The sequence below is a fragment of the Ahaetulla prasina genome, chromosome 12 (genome assembly GCF_028640845.1).
Source record: "Ahaetulla prasina isolate Xishuangbanna chromosome 12, ASM2864084v1, whole genome shotgun sequence".
Taxonomy (NCBI): Eukaryota; Metazoa; Chordata; class Lepidosauria; order Squamata; family Colubridae; genus Ahaetulla; species Ahaetulla prasina.
This window is the reverse complement of record NC_080550.1, coordinates 3,927,050-3,945,070: the sequence shown is the minus strand read 5'-3', so window position 1 is coordinate 3,945,070 and position 18,021 is coordinate 3,927,050. Positions and strand designations below refer to the sequence as shown.

The 18,021-nt window shown below is 42.0% G+C and overlaps 1 protein-coding gene across 1 annotated transcript in view; it reads left to right on the top strand.

Annotated features, from left to right (window-relative positions):
- Positions 1 to 18,021, top strand: part of CDH13 (cadherin 13) — a 567,998-nt gene that overhangs the window by 230,197 nt on the left and 319,780 nt on the right. Inside the window, exon 3 of the mRNA XM_058155303.1 lies at positions 6,570 to 6,778. Within this exon, the coding sequence (XP_058011286.1) occupies positions 6,570 to 6,778 (209 nt within the window). The remainder of the gene's footprint in view (positions 1 to 6,569; positions 6,779 to 18,021) is intronic.

The window sequence follows — 18,021 nt, the reverse complement described above, 5'->3', positions numbered from 1 at the left end:
GAATGAAAATTGCATGGACATTAGGATAGCTGTGAAAATCCAAGATGGTGGCCAAGCCCACATAATCAAAACCCTGGAACATTCTGAGGTATTCAGACTGTGGCACATATAAAAAGTGTGCAGGATTTGATTGTGAGGTCTCGACCACCATCTTGAATATGAATGAACGTGAATGATCACAAAGGTTCTTTATGTAAAATATAAAGAATGTGGGTCCTAAAACGCTTCCTTGGGGGACACCACTGTTAAGAGGTGAAGGGTTTGATAGGATGTTCCCTATTTTGACTACTTGTTGCCTGTTTGATAGGAACACAGCTATCCACTTATGCAGGAATCCAGAAATGCCATAAGATTTTATTTTTTGAAGTAATTTGTCATGTACTACTGAATCAAAGGCTTTACAGAAGTCTATATAAATTGTGTCTATTGCTTTACCCTGGTTGAGTTGTGATGTCCATATGTTTTTGCAGTGTAAGAATTGCAGACTGCAGGACAATTTTTTTCTGAAGCCAAACTGCTTGTTAGAGAGTAGGTTGTTTGTCTCTAAGTAGAAGGTAATGGATTGGTTTATGATTGATTCCATGACTTTGCATGTGACGCAACATAATGAGATTGGTCTGTAATTATCAACTAGGCTGGGGTCACCCTTTTTGAAGATAGGGATGACCATGGTTAATGACCATAGGTTTGACAAGGAGCTGGTTCTGAAAGATGTTTCATAGATTATGCTGAGAGGTTCTGCTATGGTGGTTGAGAGCTTTTTTAAGAAGTAGGCACATAATCCATCAGGGCCAATAGATAGAGATGGTTTTAGGTTGCGTAATGCATTTTCAACAGCATCTTCTTTTCATTCTGATTCATTCTCTTGAAGGAATTTGTTGTGATCACTATTTGTGGAAACAATTTTGAGAGAAATAGAGACATCCCGTTTTTCTGCCTTGGTTGTTATGTGGTTACTCCTCAGGAGTGGAATTCGCCCTTAAGTTTAAACAACCAAATCAATTCTTCCTATTTAATCCCAGAGAGATTCTTGGAATTAAACCAAGTCTTTCTTGGCATGACAAAAAGTGAGTTTAAAACAATAGAGGTGGAGATGGTTCAACAAGATGAATAACAGTTGCTTACAGTCTTTTTCAACTACACCTTTTAATATGCATTTTCTAATAACATTCATTTTTATGCCGTCTTGTTTATATTTGCAAGCAATTTTCTTAATATAACGCATGGTGGGTTTACTGTTGTATGTTTTTCTGATCACTTCCTCTAATACCACCGTGGTACACATTTTTTAACTAGAAATTTGCATCACAGATGTGTAAAATTTGGAGGATAACCAAGTGTTTGTTCTTATCGTGCTAAAAAAACCAAAACCCCAATATTAAGTAATTGCACATTTTTTTTCATACGGTAAATATTCTTCCAATGAAAGGAAACAATTTTGCTTTAGAAAATAGCGTCATTTCTCAATGTCAGATAATATTGGTTCTCTACTTTGTGTTTCGGAGCAAAGCTCTCTAATATTTTGGGTAGTTTTTAATCATGGCTTATAGAAAACCATTTATATTTCACTTCCATGAGATGGAATCCCAAACCTCACTGGAATATCCGTATGTCTGGATTTCATGCAGAAAGAAGTACTTTTTCAAAAGACAACTGGACGTTGTTGTTTTTCCCTGAAGACGTTTTGCTTCTCATACAAGAAGCTTCTTCAGAATGCGTTTTGAGAAAGCACTTTTGGGACCACCATAACCTGGATGACTGAGAGTCTCCATAGACATGTTAACTGAATCAAGTTGTGTTGGATTTTAACAATTGTTGTGTCATTTAAATTGTGTTGCATGGGTTGGACTTTCCATGACGTTGAATCAGAGTTCCAGGAATGAGTAAATAAATCAATAGCACACAAATCATTTGCTGGCAGATTATGTTTACTTCAGAAGTTCACTGAAGGGCCTGGCACCAGGCCTTATGCTAACAAAGCAGGTATTAAGCAACAGCAGGTATATTTCGTAAAATATAGGTTGCTTGGGTTTTTCTTTTTCCCATTAAGAAATATTTAGCACAGCCTCCATGCTTTCCATCGCGCATTTTGGATCTCGTTCTACACCAGACGGCATATTAAACACAATAAAGATGTTCACTTGGCAGAAATGACTTTCCAAAGAACCATATAGATGTCAATAAATGAATAGTTTGCTTGCACAGAACTAAAACTTTTGGATCCAATTTAGTTCTATTTTTAGGATCTGGCTGGCTACAGCTGGGGGATAACTGTGCGTGTGAACTGAATTTTCAGCAAGGAAAATCAGTATTGCAGTAAAGAGCCCCATTTGATAGGATTTGTGGCTCATTATGTACTCCATAGGGACGCGGTGGCTCAGGGGCTAGGACGTTGAGCTTGTCGATTGAAAGGTCAGCAGCTCGGCGGTTCGAATCCCTAGTGCTGCCGTGTAATGGGGTGAGCTCCCGTTACTTGTCCCAGCTTCTGCCAACCTAGCATTTTCGAAAGCATGTAAAAATGCAAGTAGAAAAAATAGGGACCACTTTTGGTGGGAAGGTAACAGCGTTCCGTGCGCCTTTGGTGTTGAGTCATGCCGGCCACATGACCATAGAGACGTCTTCGGACAGCGCTGGCTCTTTGGCTTTCAAACGGAGATGAGCACTGCCCCCTAGAGTCGGCAATGACTAGCATGTATGTGCGAGGGGAATCTTTACCTTTACCTTACGTACTCCATATTAATGAATGGATCTCCTTAACTACTTTTGAAGAACCTGGCCATTAAAGGTTCCATTGTCGTCAGCACCCAAAAGTTCAGAAGTAGATATGTGTCCAGTTTCAATGAAATTAATTTTATTGTATTTTAGTAAGGTGGGGGGGGGCAAAAGCCCGATCACCTTCTCTTGAATTAGATTCTCTCTCTTCCTCAGCCTCAAAAGCAGTAACATTTCTCTAAAAGTATAAGATTGACTGAGAGAAGAAAATGTTTGTAGCTCAGAGTTGAACTTGTGGAGTCCTTGCTGTTTTTCTGAGCTTGATTATTTTCTTGCAGACATTTCGTTACCAAACCAGGTAACATCATCAGTGCTAGAAGGAAATGGGCGGTTAAGAAATATGAAGCACAAATAAATAAAAATGCAATTTGCAAATCCCTTCTTCTAGTACTGATGATGTTACTTCGTTTGGTAATAAAACATCTGCAAGGAAAACAATCAAGCTCAGAGAGCACCAAGGATGAGATTTCTGTGTCAACATCACAAGTCAAGTGCCATCTTGCTTGCTTAAGACTCTGAGAACCATACTCCCCTGCCCACCTGAATCCATACAATCTTCTCAAGGGCCTTGAAAGACGCAAATGACCTGGGACATCTTGGGCTGTCTCAGAATGAAAACAGTTGGAGTCAAAAACCCGTAGAAGGCAAGAAAATGAGAAATAGGTTGGGCTTTGAGATGGAGTTTGCTATCAAAAGTATGATGTTGCTCTGAATTCATCCAAAAGATTGATCAATTCAGCCTAAAATTGCTGAACAGCATTGTCTGTGGAGATTCTCAGTCCTCCAGGTCATGGTTGTCCCAAAGGTGCTTTTTCAAAAGGCAACTGGACTTTCTGGTTTTTCTTTGAAGCCGTTTCACTTCTCATCCAAGAAGCTTCTTCAGTGTTTGTGTGTGTGTGTCTCTCTCTCTCTGTAATACATAGGCTTAGGACCGGGCTATTTATGAGACTGCCTTCTGCCACTGATAGCCTCCCAATGACCCTTGCGCTCCCACAGGGTGGGCCTTCTCAGGGTGCCGTCGACCAAACAATGTCAGTTGGCGGCCCCTTCTCTGTGGCGGCACCGGCCCTTTGGAATGAGCTGCTCCGGGGTTGCGACCTTTGGACCTTCAAACGTGAACTTAAGACTTTATTATTCCATCATGTGGGACTGGCCTAAGGGTAATTTTAAATCGAAATTTTTAAATGGGTTTTACGTTGGTCTATGACCGTTTTAGTTTGATTTGGCCTATTAAATATTTAGTTTTAATTCTGTTTTAAATTTGCTGTTTGTATTTTGTGTTTTTAAATATGGCTGTAAACCGCCCTGAGTCCTTTGGGAGAAGGGCGGTATAGAAATTAAATAATTTATAAATAAATAATTAAATAAATAAATAAATAAATAAATAAATAAATAAATAAATAAATAAATAAATAAATAAATAAATAAATAATCTACCGATAAAAAAGTCTATGGAGATTCTCAGTCCTCCAGGTCATGGCTGCCCCAAATTTGTTTTTTCAAGAGGCAACTGGACTTTCTGGTGGATTTTTATGCAGGAATCTTTCCATCTTGCCTGAAGGTCTCAGCAAATTCTCTACTGGAGAACCATATGGGTGGATTGGTTCTCCCATTGATTTCCATATGGGTGTCACGCACGTAAGTTGTGTTTTCATAAATTCTGCATCTCTGAGCGCTGAAAACTCAACCGCCCATTAGAGATGGTTCTCAGAGCTGTAGATGTGATCAGTTTTCCATAAAGAAAAGCCCTCGCTGAACATAATTACAGTAGTCTGCACAATAACAATTATCACACAGCCGAAGTGTGGAAATTCATATATTTAGGGAGGCGCTTTGATTGTGAAACCAATCATCCTACAGTAATTTCCATCAAACCAACAGAATTGGTTCTTTAATATGAAGCAAAATTATTATCCCAAACTGTTTTTGTTAGCCTTAAGGATTTTAGATGGCCAGGCCATGCCCCAAACCAATTATTCCATAATTATTTACTGAAAACATTTTGTTCAAGCCTGCTGTTTCTCGCCTTATAAACCTGGAGTAACTACTCCCACAGTAGTTGCTATAATTCAAGTATGTTTAATCTAGTTTCCCTTAATGTTTTGGTGAATAAATTTCAATCTGTAGCATGCTGGAAGATGCCTTTTATTTTGCCTTTATCAGGTGCACAATAACTCTGAAGCACTTAAAGGGGGGATGGATTCATATATCGTATAAAGCCATAAAGTGCTGTCTTTTGTTCTGGAGCGGATGTAATAACGTGCAAATCTAACCATCCAGCCTTTCTTTTTAAATCACCAACTGACATTGGAACATGTTTTGTGACATTGCTGCTAAACATAAAAGGTTATGTAGTTTGAAAACAAGATTGTGACTGATATGCAGAATCAGGTTGGATAAACAGAGAAGAGTACTGAATATTGTATTATATATTAGTGTGAGACCAACCATTATGGTTTGTAAACTGTGATTTACAATTTAGCATTCTGTATAGTATGAGTCGGTTGGAGAGCTGCTAACACCTTTCCTTCCTTCCTTCCTTCCTTCCTTCCTTCCTTCCTTCCTTCCTGCCTTCCTGCCTTCCTGCCTTCCTGCCTTCCGCCCTCCCTCCCTCCCTTTTTCCCTTCCTTTCTTCCTTCCCTCCTCCCTTCTTTTCTCTTCAGCTTTTCCTTCCTTTTTTCTTCCTTCCTCCCTCCCTCCCCCCTCCCCTTTCCCCGGCCTTTCTTCCTTCCCTCCTTCCTTCTTTTCACTTCAGCATCTCCTTCCTTCCTTCCTGTCTTTTTTATTATTATTATTTACATTTATATCCCGCCCTTCTCCAAAGACTCAGGGCGGCTTACAGTGTGTAAGGCAATAGTCTCATTCTATTTGTATATTTACAAAGTCAACTTATTGCCCCCCCAACAATCTGGGTCCTCATTTTACCTACCTTATAAAGGATGGAAGGCTGAGTCAACCTCGGGCCGGGCTTGAACCTGCAGTAATTGCAGGCTACTGTGTTCTAATAACAGGCTATCTTACAGCCTGAGCCACCACGGCCTTCCTCCCTCCCTCCCTCCATCCTTGCCTCCCTCCCCCTCCCCTTTCCCCTTCCTTGCTTCCTTCCCTTCTCCCTTCTTTTCTCTTTAGCGTCTCCTTCCTTCCTTCCTTCCTGCTTGCCTTCCTCCCTCCCTTTTCCCCTTCCTTTCTTCCTTCCCTCCTCCCTTCTTTTCCCTTCAGCTTTTCCTTCCTTTTTTCTTCCTCCCTCCTCCCTCCTCCCTTCCTTCCTTGCTTTCTTCCTCCTCCTTCTTTTCCTTCAGCATCTCCTTCCTTCCTGCCTGCCTCCCTCCTCCCTTTCCCTTCCTTTCTTCCTTCCTCCTCCTTCTTTTCCTTCAGCTTTTCCTTCCTTTTTCTTCCTCCTCCTCCCTCCCTCCCTTTCCCCGTCCTTTCTTCCTTCCCTCCTCCCTTCTTTTCCCTTCAGCATCTCCTTCCTTCCTTCCTGTCTTTCTTCCTCCCTCCCTCCGTCTTTGCCTCCCTCCTCCTCCTCCCCTTTCCCCTTCCTTGCTTCCTTCCCTTCTCCCTTCTTTTCCCTTCAGCGTCTCCTTCCTTCCTTCCTTCCTCCCTCCCTCCCTCTCTCCCTCCCTTGATTGTTCATTGTTACAGAACTGTTTACAATGATTAAAATTGAAAGCATTGGGCCAGCAATGTTCCAAATAAGGCCTCTAACTTAAGCCAACTAGGTACCCATAGCATGGTATTTCTTGGACACTTTTGACCTTGGTTCTTTCTCTCTTTCTCTCTCCCTCCCTCCCCTTTAGTGGTATTTGATGACTGTCAGGAAAACCACAAATTGAACTTTGAAGTTTCCAGCCCAGACTTCAAGGTGGAACCCAATGGCGCTTTAGTTGCACTGAGAAATTTATCAGATGCTGAGAGAGCTTTAGTCATCCGTGCACAGTCAGCCCGGGCAGAAGATACAGCGGAGGTATTGATTGTCGGCAGAAAAGAAAAATCTGGTTCCTTAAAGGTAAGACAGAAACAAACATAAATCAAATGTGGCGGACGATGTGCATAAATTAGTTGAGCGCGCAGTGATATGATAATAGAATTTTGCATTTCGGCAATTGAACAAAACTATGGTGTTAACAAAACGACCAAACTATTTGCAGGAGATAAGTCCCTGAATCACAGAGGAAATTGTTCATATATTATGCAGGCGAAGCTATAAACTTATACACCCTTGTGGATACCGAATTAATTGGTTTTACTTCCAATTAAATGTATGGAGTTTTGGAGTGCATAATAAACGGGGCAAATTAATTGGACTTCATTTTACCTTTTAACCTTAAAGCCCTATCTGATTTAAATAAAGGCCTCTAAAATAGTAGTGGGGGATCCGAATTTTTTTTTTAACGCTTCAGAAGAAATTAGATTTGAATATTCACTGGAACATATGCTTTGATGGAGAAGGACATCCCGCTTTTTATTCCACTTACACTTATCTCATATCACTCTATGTAGCATTGGGTGCACTTGTAACGATTAATGTGTGGGGAAATTGGGTAGAAAAATTCTAGAAAGGCCTCCAGCTTCAAATTTGGCTTATAAAAAGTGAAAGACAGTGAAGTGGACTCTCACCATACCAAATGATGCAGCAGGATTTGAGAAAGCACTTTTTCCAATGATTTAACTTTATTAACTGGTGTGATATTCAATATACACTGTAGGAGAAAAGCAGGCAGTGCTAGAGGGTGGAGTTAAACACGTCATTAGCTTAGATTTGTTATGTTGATACAAGCAGTCCAAATCCAACTCCTCTGGAATACTGTTGACCCTTATTTGATGCCAATTTAGTACTGAGCTTTTGTTTAGATGAATGTCAGGTGCAAAGGATCAAGACCAGGGGTGTCAAACTTGCATCATCACAGCAGAGTCACGTGACGTATCGCCACTTTTCCCTCCTTTGCTAAAACGGGTGTGGGCAGTGGATGATGCATCCAGCCCGCAAGCCATGAGTTTGACAGCCCTGATCAAGCCATATGTTAAGATTTAATGCTCAAAATCAGTTTGACAGCCCTGATCAAGGATCGACCCTAGGCAGCATCGGCAAAAGAGGCATGCGCAGCAGAGGAAGAGGTGTAGCAGGCCCAGAGAGTGCTGAGTCACTGAGCCACACCCCACACGGGATAAAAGTGGGTGGGGTTGCCATCTGGCCCTTGTGACGGACAAAAACTACTAAGGGTGAACTGCATCATGTGAGCTTCAGACAGTTTTTGGATTTAAGGCTTGGATTTTCGTTAGTAACTCTTGACCATTCTTAAGACACCTGGTTGCTCCGGCGACAGACTGTAAACACGCTGACTCTTGATAAGAAACTTGGCACGCACTTGGAGAATCGCTGCCAGAACTTTCCTCTGCCAAAGGAAACCAGGCCAACTTGTAAATAAATTGCTGGCAGACGTTCTTCAGCAGGTGTGTTTTCTTAGGTGAGGTGGGTGGAACAGAACACAGTCTTAGGAAGGAAGCTATGGCAGATCACTTCCTAAAATCTTTCCATGAAAACTTTGAGGCCATCACCAAGAGTCAGTAAGTCACCAAAACAAACCAAGAATGCACTGAACCTTCCAAATATTTATCGTGATGATTATTGCCGAATCAATTATGCAATAATTCAAAGCAATGATTCGGGTTGAAGCAAGAACTATCACTTCATCCCTATTAATCATATTAATTATACTGAATGTTAAGCTCAACTGAACTGAAATAATCTAATGGTTCTCCTGGCCCCACCTAGATATTCTTGGGGTTTGGTTGTTGTTTTGGGAGTGCAATTCAGAGCTAGTATTCAGCCGGTTCACACCAGTTCGCCTGAACCGGTATTCCTGACCCTATGCCTAGGCACGTTTTTTAGCCACGTGCATGCGTGCAAGCTGTGCACATAAGCAAAGCACATGCGCAGAAGGCCGTGCGCATGTGTGGATGAGGCACACACACTCACATTTGCATGAACCGGTAGGGGAGGTAAGTAAATACCACCCCTGGTGCAATTCCTTATATATCATTCATGAGATGAAATCTGATTAGCTTTATTGGAAAACGGAGATCCATGGCTAAGAAATCAAATGCATCTTTTTTAAAAAAAAAAAAATCGGCTTGCATCCTGATCCAGGTAATGAGTCAAGCTTCAAATAAGAGACAGCTAAGCACCGTCTGCCATCCTAACATGTGATCTCCCTGACACACAAGCTCTACCCAGAGCTGATAAGCTCAGTCTGGGAAAATAGAAGGGAATGAAAGAGATAAGGTTTTCGGAGTTTCTCAAGCTAGACGTTTTGAGAAAAGAAGTTCAAAATAAACCGATGAGTTGGCAGGAAATGAGAGAGAGAGCTCTTGTTGGAGTTTTGAAGACTGAAAAGATGATGGTTGGCAAACTCAGCTGGATTTAAGCAGTTTTGGCTGCCAAGTTCCAGGTTGTAGGCGGGTGTGAAAAGACCATCGAAGAGATCCAGAGTGAATGGAAAAAAACTTCATACCTGCTTGAGGTGTTATTTCTACCATGCATGGATGGATGACCCAAAAGAAAAGAGAATCAGGAGGGGGGAGAAAACCCAGCATTACATCTACCCAAAAAATTGCCAATTGAAAATATTACTTCTGATGAACTCTGAGGGAGTTTAGGATTTAGGATTAGCTATAGGAAGAGGTTTAAGTTGGTTACATTGATGGAGGAAAGGAGAAGAAGGAGAAGGAGAAGGAGAAGGAGAGAAGGAGAAGGAGAAGGAGAGAAGGAAAGGGAAGGGAAGGGAAGGGAAGGGAAGGGAAGGGAAGGTATTCTATATTTTTATAGGAATTCAGTCTCATAAATATACGAAGTAAAAGATTCAAGGCCTTTTTTTCAAAATAATTAAAATATTCCCTGCCGATGATGCAACCAAATACCAAAGGAATAACTGAGACACTAGCCTTCATTTCTCTACTGTGGCATTTAGCGAAGAGGAAGATAGGAGAGTGACTTAGAAAACAATTAAGCCAAGTACCTTCACAGACCTATAATTTAGGTTGACAAGGAAGCCATAATGAGGAGATTAGAAAGGATGAGTGATCCATTCTCTGACTCTTCCACTTAGTTCCCTGGCAGGAGGCAGTTTCATTGTTTTTGCAGCAGGAAAGAGATTTTGCCAGAAATCTTCCACATAAAGACCACATGAGCTGTAAAAAGAAGACCGAACAAGCTTTAAAACATTTCCTTTGTGCCTCTGATGTCTTTTGATGTGACTCTGAGCTTTGGGTGGAATCCTGTGCAGAGTGTGTAGGCACAGGGCTTGTTTCATCCCTCACATTGTGTGGATTTCATTTGAACCCTGGCATTGAGACTACCACAACCTTCTGCCAAAATTGAAAGTTTTTAAAAGGCCCAGTTTAACGTTCACATTACATTACATTTTCTTTTTGGTCTTCCACGAAACAGATGTAAGGCTATTGTATCCCTGTGGTTTGTCCTTTTCTGTGGAGTCCCAATAGCTCAAAGATTAAGAGAGGGATGAATTCCAGTTCCTTTTTCCCTGACTGTGATAATCTCCTCCTCCTCCTCCTCCTCTTCTTCTCCTCCTCCTCCTCCTCCTCCTCCTCCTCCTCCTCCTCCTCCTCCTCCTCCTCCTCCCCCCTCTTACCTCTCCTCCTTCTGCCTCCCCCCCCAGCTTTTCAAAAACCACTGCATTTACCACTGGAATATGTGAGTCTTTTTTGTCTCAAAAGTAGTGGCATGTATCTTTTTCCTTCAGCCTAGGACCCAAAAGAGAAAGTGTTGAGTCCCACAAATTTCAGCATGTGATTGTTCTAATGTGTGTCGCTACCTCTGTGGTCTCACAAATCTATCTACAAGAGCAGAGCCCAAGGGAGAGCCTTCAGGTTGTCACTCTCCTGGATGATATGTATGATGATATCATTTTCTATTAGCCGTTCTTTTTCTTCACTCATTATAAGCTCCATCAAAGCATTTTCTGGGAAGGCTATCTCTTTTTCTACCTTCCTGCCATGGAAAGATCAGAGAAGAACTAGCAATTCTAAAGAGAGAGGGGGAAAAAATACTGAACCATGTAAGTGAGGAGCATGAATAATTCCCTTTGAAATGATAAAGAATTAGATCCATTTAACTTTCTCTTGAGTTATCCAAATGTGGATACCCTGAAAGGATTCCACCTTCCATGAAAGTGTGGGAAATTAAGATTTGTCTGAAATGTAGGCTTTTGAGTGACATGGTCTTCAAGGAAACACAATGTCAGGGTAGTGATTTAAGAGCTGATCAGCTGCTGCAATGATGCAATAATGCAATGATGTAATGATGGGAATGAATCAGCAAGGTTTTTGGCTGTTGTCCCTTTAAGAGCCAGTATAATAATAAGAGGCCCTCTAAGAGCGTCTCTCTCTTGCAGTATGTTTTTCCCTGCTGTAATTGCTGCTTGTTTGACCTCTTATTATGTATAGTATATATTCTTTTGTCGATTAGACTACTATTTATTAGAAACCCGTGTTTGCTGTTATTGCTCCTGGGTTGTCTCATGTAGTAAAACTGTGTGCACTCTTGACACACAAAGTCCAGTTGCCTTTTGAAAAAGCACCTTTGGGACATGCTTTACTCAATTAGCTCAATTTTTGGCGTTTGTGTGATGCACCCAATCTGAAAGCACAATCTGAATTGTTTAGCTAAAGTATAGCTGGTGTTTTGTAGCATAGTCCCACAGTTGCTTTTTGAGAGCGCTTCATTTTTCTGACAAAGAGTCAGAAGAACGAAGCACTCTCAAAAAGAACCTTGTCAGTTGAAATAGTTTTGGGGGGGAATTTAACCAGAATGATATTTTCCCTTTATTTCATGTCAAAGCAATAGGTCTCTCTCTCTCTCTCTCTCTCTCTCTCTCTCTTTAATAATGTTCTAATGTATTGGCTTAATCCAGTCCAATTTGTTATTAGTAATTATTATTTGCTCAGCACATGGTACATTAAACTGTGTTTGAAGAACCATTTATTAATTGGAAAAAGACTTCAGGATGATCATGGCATTTACTAAGTATCCTGATTAAGACTTTTTTGAAAGCCCGCAATGGCAGAAGGAGGCTATTAGTCTTGACCCCTTCATAAGAGGCAGTTTCTTAAAACTGTGGAAAACCTGTCCATCATTCATAGATTACAGGAACCTGCAAGAGACAAATCAATCAAGAAATGACATGCTTATCAACAGATGACTCTTAGGTGGGAACCGTAATGAGTCAAGCCAAGCAATCTGTGAATGATGCTATCAACACGATTGAACTTGAACAGCCTTGGCTTGGCTTTTTTCTAAAAAAATATTGTCTTATATTGAGGAAGCTTAGAGATACAACACCTATATCTACAACAAAATTGGCTTTGTTGCCAACTCCAGATCCAAATGGGACCAGCAGAATGGAATTGTGCAAAGTAGCTTCCGATGGTATATAGACTGAATTGGATAGCTATACTGGCTGGGGAATTCTAGGAGTTGAAGTCCGCAGATCTTAAAGTCGGCAAGGTTGAGAAACACTGTATTGTGGCTCCTCCTCCTCAGAGGAGGAGGAGGAGGAGGAGGCGTGGGAGTCAGGGTCAGCAGCAAGGCAACCTGAGAGTTCCAAGGGAGAAGAGGGAATGGAGCTGTCTGAGAGAGAGACAGAGGCAGAGCCTGGGCTGCCCATCAGCCCTCAGATGGAGAGTCAACACCCCCAAGTCTGGAGGTGGCTGATGAGGAAGAGGAGGAACAGCTGGGTCCAGTGCCTGACGCACAGATACACAGAAGGCAGAGGAGAGGAGAGCAGTGGAAATCTATGGGCTGGTCCTTGGGAAGGAAGAGCCAGCACTGCTAGCGAAACCCCACCCTACCTCTGGGGATAAAAGGCAGGGGGCGGGGATGAATAGATGTGGCAGACAACTACATCTCCTGGCTGGCTGGACTACTTAGCCTGTGGTGAGAGAGAACTTTTTGCCAGGGCTCCTAATAAAGGAATCTTTTGAGTTCACTTTTGAGGGTTTGTCATGTTTGGGGGCCTGGGTCAGAACACACTGAGATAGACCAATGCTCCAATGTGGCATGACGCATTGGGAGAAGAAGATTGCAATCATGCATCTTTCAGTAGAGTTTTCACTCTTGATGTGTGTAGCCCTATTTCCTTCCCTAAAAATAAAGGAAGAACTATGAAGATCCATAGAAAGAGTAATCCTGGAAACTCCACCAAGCTGAAACAGAACCGTCCATAACAGGGGTCTCCAACCTTGGCAACTTTAAGACTTGTGGACTTCAACTCCCAAAGCTGGCTGAGGAACTCTGGGAGTTGAAGTCCACAAGTCTTAAAGTTGCCAAGGTTGGAGACCCCTGGTCCATAATGTTCCTTTCAGTAGATGAAATGGCTACAGAAGAGATTATGAAGATCCACCAGAAACTAATTAACCTCAATGATGGTTTGGCCTCTCCCACCCTTCCTTTGAATATTAACTGGAAGTGGTATCAAGAGTTTGGATGAAAAAAAATGGAGTTGTTAAATGCACACAAGCTACAAGTGCAAAAATGCCACTGATATTTTAGATAGAAATAGTTTCTAAGGCTATAAAACATCTTCTGTCTTTGGAAGGCGATTTGCCAGCTGCCAAAACTTGTACGTTCTGCACTCGGAAGTGTGACATTCAGTGACATCACTAGCTAGAATATCTTGTTGTTTTTATTTATTTTACTTTGGCCCCAGTGCAATTGCTGTCAACTCCTGAGTGAGAAAGCTGAGAAAACTTCTAAAGTTTGGCTGTCAATATTAAATCACCGAGAAATATTACTTCAGCTAACTCTTCCACCATGCCCATCAATAATAGCTGCTGAGCTTTGCCCTTTGAAGAGTTGAAATTTACAATGAGCTCAAATGTGCTTTTGTGGCCAAATAATGATGGTAACGTTTTGTGGCGGTGCTGGTTTCCAAAAGAGGTTGTCCTAAATCCCAGGGTGACAAAAATCAATTCTCTTCTCTTCTCCCTTGTCTCCTTCTTTCCTTCTTTCTTCCCTTCCTCTCCCTTTTCCTTCCTTCCTTCCTTCTTCCTTTCCCTTCTCTTTCCCTTCCTTCCTTCCTCCCTTCCTCTCCCTTTTCCTTCCTTCCTTCATTCTTCCCTTCCCTTCTCTTTTCCTTCCTTCCTCCATCTCCTTCCTTCCTTCCTTCCTTCTTCCTTCCTTCTCTTTCCTTCCTTCCTCCCTTCCTTCCTCCCTTCTTCCTTCCTTCCTTCTTCCTTCCTTCCTTCTTCTTCCTTCCTTCTTCTTCCTTCCTTCCTTCCTTCCTTCCTTCCATCCATCCTTCCTTCCTTCCTTCCTTCCTTCCTTCCCTTCCTCTCCCTTTTCCTTCCTTCCTTCATTCTTCCCTTCCCTTCTCTTTTCCTTCCTTCCTCCATCTCCTTCCTTCCTTCCTTCTTCCCTTCCTTCCTTCTTCCCTTCCCTTCCCTTCCTTTTCCCTCCCTTCACCTTCCTTCCTTCTTCCACCTTCCTTCCTTCCTTCCTTCCTTCCTTCCTTCCTTCCTTCCTTCTTCCCTTCCCTTCCCTTCCATCCTTCCTTCCTTCCTTCCTCCCTTCCCTTCCCTTCCTCCCTCATAATTTTTCTCATTGTCTTTTATATTTCCTCTCTTAATCCTCTGTGTGTCAGCTTCTCTCCTTTCCTCTTCCTCTTCCTCCTTTACTGAAAACTGTCTCAAGCCAACCATAACTCCTCTAGAAACTTGAACAATGAGGCATCATAGTTTGAATTCCCTTGAGTGGAACAGAGCTGCCTGCTAAGTAACTTTTGTTTAAAACACCTAATCTGGACAACAGAATCAGCTGAGAACATGAAAGTACATTTCTTTGGGATTCAATATTATATAAAGCCCGAGCTGGCACATTAAAAGCAGAATGCTTTTGAGATTCAAGGAGGGAGAGGGGCAGATCATAATTTTGACCTTGTATGTGATACAGAATTCCTTCCACAGCTGTTTAGAGGATGAATCAGACATATTGGATGTTGCAAAATTGCATTACTTCACGGTGTGTTTGTGATCTTCCTCTAAGCAGGAGGTGTATTTCCTCCCCCTACTCACATATATGGAGACCCACTTTAAACCTTTATATAATGAAGAGACCTTAATAAGCACAAATGGATAGTTCTTGATTAGTGATCACAGCTGTGTTTGTCTGAATTGCAAATACAACAGCTTGAATAGAAGACTATAGGGAATAATCGGGTGGGGGAGGGGGCAGAGCGGTTAGCCATATAACTTTCTTGCCCTCGTGCCAAAAAATAAATAAAGTTAGATAAATAATAAATAAAGTTAGCTTTACCTTGAAGCTGTTCTTGAACAAGAGAGAACATTTCTGAACATGAAAGGTTAAGTTGCATTTGCATTAGTCTGGTCAGCTTCAGCACATTAGTTTGCTGGTTTTTATCCCCTGCGTGGGGAAGAAGAAGCAGCAATGAGAAAAGCAGGCAAAACACGGGGAGATCGGGGAGATCGCTTCACTCGCTAGCTCCTCAGCACCTCGTTAGGGCTGAAAAAAAGCTTCTAAAGAACAGCTGAGAGTTGGAGCAAAGCATGGAGATCCTTCACTCGCTAGCGCTGCAGAAAGTGGAGGGAGCAGGCAAAGCTGGGAAGTTCACTTCACTCTCTAGTGCCTCGTTAGGGCTGAAAAAAAGCTTCTTAAGAACAGCTGAGAGTTGGAGCAAAGCATGGAGATCCTTCACTCGCTAGCGCCACAGAAAGTGGAGGAAGCAGGCAAAGCTGGGAAGTTCACTTCACTCTCTAGTGCCTCGTTAGGGCTGAAAAAAAGCTTCTTAAGAACAGCTGAGAGTTGGAGCAAAGCATGGAGATCCTTCACTCGCTAGCGCCACAGAAAGTGGAGGAAGCAGGCAAAGCTGGGAAGTTCACTTCACTCTCTAGCGCCTTGTTAGGGCTGAAAAAAAGCTTCTTAAGAACAGCTGAGAGTTGGAGCAAAGCATGGAGATCCTTCACTCGCTAGCGCCACAGAAAGTGGAGGAAGCAGGCAAAGCTGGGAAGTTCACTTCACTCTCTAGCGCCTCATTAGGGCTGAAAAAAAGCTTCGAAAAAGCTACATTTGGAGTAAAAGACGCACCCAAATTTTCAGCCTCTTTTGTGGGGGGGAATGGTGCGTTTTATACTCCGAAAAAATACGGTAATTATAAACTAGTCTGAGAACCGATCTGGGATGAAAAAAAATGTGTACATCAAGGAGAAATTGTGCCCGGGTGCTGTGAAGAAAGTAACTCTATTCTCATATCTGATCTTTATGGAGAAATAACTACATAAAAGGGTTTGTTTTTTTTTGAAAAAAAAAAAGGGCAGCTGCATTAGAAAAGAAAAATTCACAGTCAGAGAAATGAATTCACACTCAGGCACCTGAATGCTGTTTGAAATATTAAATACAAATTGGAATTTAATGATCAGGAATAGAAGCTCGGTATTCAATGGAAGCAAGAATAGTTCTCTCTCTCTCTCTTGGAAAATGATATTGTTCCATTGCCTTAACGATCCTATTTTTTTTTTAACCAAAAGAAATAAACTCCTGTAATTTTATCTCGAGTTGCTCTCTCTGTCTGAATCTTACAGCGAGCTAGGATGGGCTCATTCAGAGTCATTCAAAGAACTATATAAGTAGCAGAGGGTGCATCTCATTTTACCACTGGCCTTCCCGGCAGATCGGAAAATGGAAAACAGACCTCGATGCCTTGTATTTCTTCTCTGACATACCAGCTCCTACTCTTCCTAGCGATCAAGAGGCATTCTTCAAAGCGTGATGATTAAGACACAGCAGGTAGCAAAGTCATCTTCACGCCGTTGCTGTTGTAATAACCGAGAGTTCATTAAATTGTCGTCCCCGATTCTTCTTGAGCAGCGTGGAGAAATGAAAGTGTGAGTTGCAGAAAGGGGAAAAAAAGGTGATGACTGCATCAATCAGTCGTGTTCAGCAAGGGCTTTGTCTGAGTCCAAAGTGAGGCCAATTCAAGCTGAGAAGGCAACCTGGTTGCATCATAGGATTGTAAGCTGCGAGTACCTCTGGAGCAATTCATCCGAAGGTTGGCGAATGGCTCCCTTAAATGAGCTTCATAAGTTTCTGCTGTCCTTGATCATTAGAGACAAGGTGAATTTGGGTGTATCTGTTAATGTGCAGTGTAGATAGTTAATTGCGATGGTTTTAAGGAGCCTCTATGTGACTCTCTTTAAATACAGCCACTTTGGTGTAGCGGTGAAGGCACTAGGCTAGAATGCGGGCGACCAGGAGTTCAGATCCTGCCTCAGCCATGAAAGCTAACTGATCAACCGTGGACCAGTCATGCTCTTTCAGCCCAACTCACCTCACAGGGTTATTGTTGTGGGGGACATAGGAGGGGGAATGTGTGTTGGATATGTTCACTACCTTGAGTTATTTGTGAAAATAATAAAGGCACAGAATGAATGAATGAATGAATGAATGAATGAATGAATGAATGAATGAATGAATGAACAAAGGAATAAGCTGTGATTTATTCTCTTTTCATCTCAAGTGAGCAAGGACAATCTGTTTAGATTGAAGAAGGGAAATTCCATTTGTCAAGTTTGGGGAAACTCAACTGTAATTGTTTCATTTTAGCCGACTGGGCGAAGGTATCTTCTATGGTACATCACAATACTCATCAGTTTTCCCTCTTGGTTTAATTTCTACCACATTGCCCTCTCTGGAAGGAAACCTTGTTCATTGTTTTCTCATTTACTTTTCTGCTATGCAGATTTGGAGCACCTCAATACTTTGTTGAGAAAACAAATAGATTAACAGATTAACAGAGTTGGAATGGACCTTGTAGGTCATCTAGTCCAACCCCCTGCCCAAGCAGGAGACACTACACCATTTCTGACAAAGGGCAGTCCAGTCTCTTCTTGAAATCTTCCAGTGATGAAGCTCCCACAACATCCAAAGGCAACTTCTCTTTCATTGGTTGATTGCTCTCACTGTCAGGAAATTTCTCCTTATTTCCAGGTTGAATCTCTCCTTGGTCAGTTTCCATCTATTGTTCCTTGTCTGGCCTTTGGGTGCTTTGACCCCCTCCTCTCTGTGGCAGCCCCTCAGATATTGGAAGACTGCTATCCTGTCTCCCTGGTCCTTTTTTTTTTTAATATGCATTTATATCCCGCCCTTCTCCGAAGACTCAGGGCGGCTTACACTATGTCAAGCAATAGTCTTCATCCATATACAAAGTCAACTTATTGCCC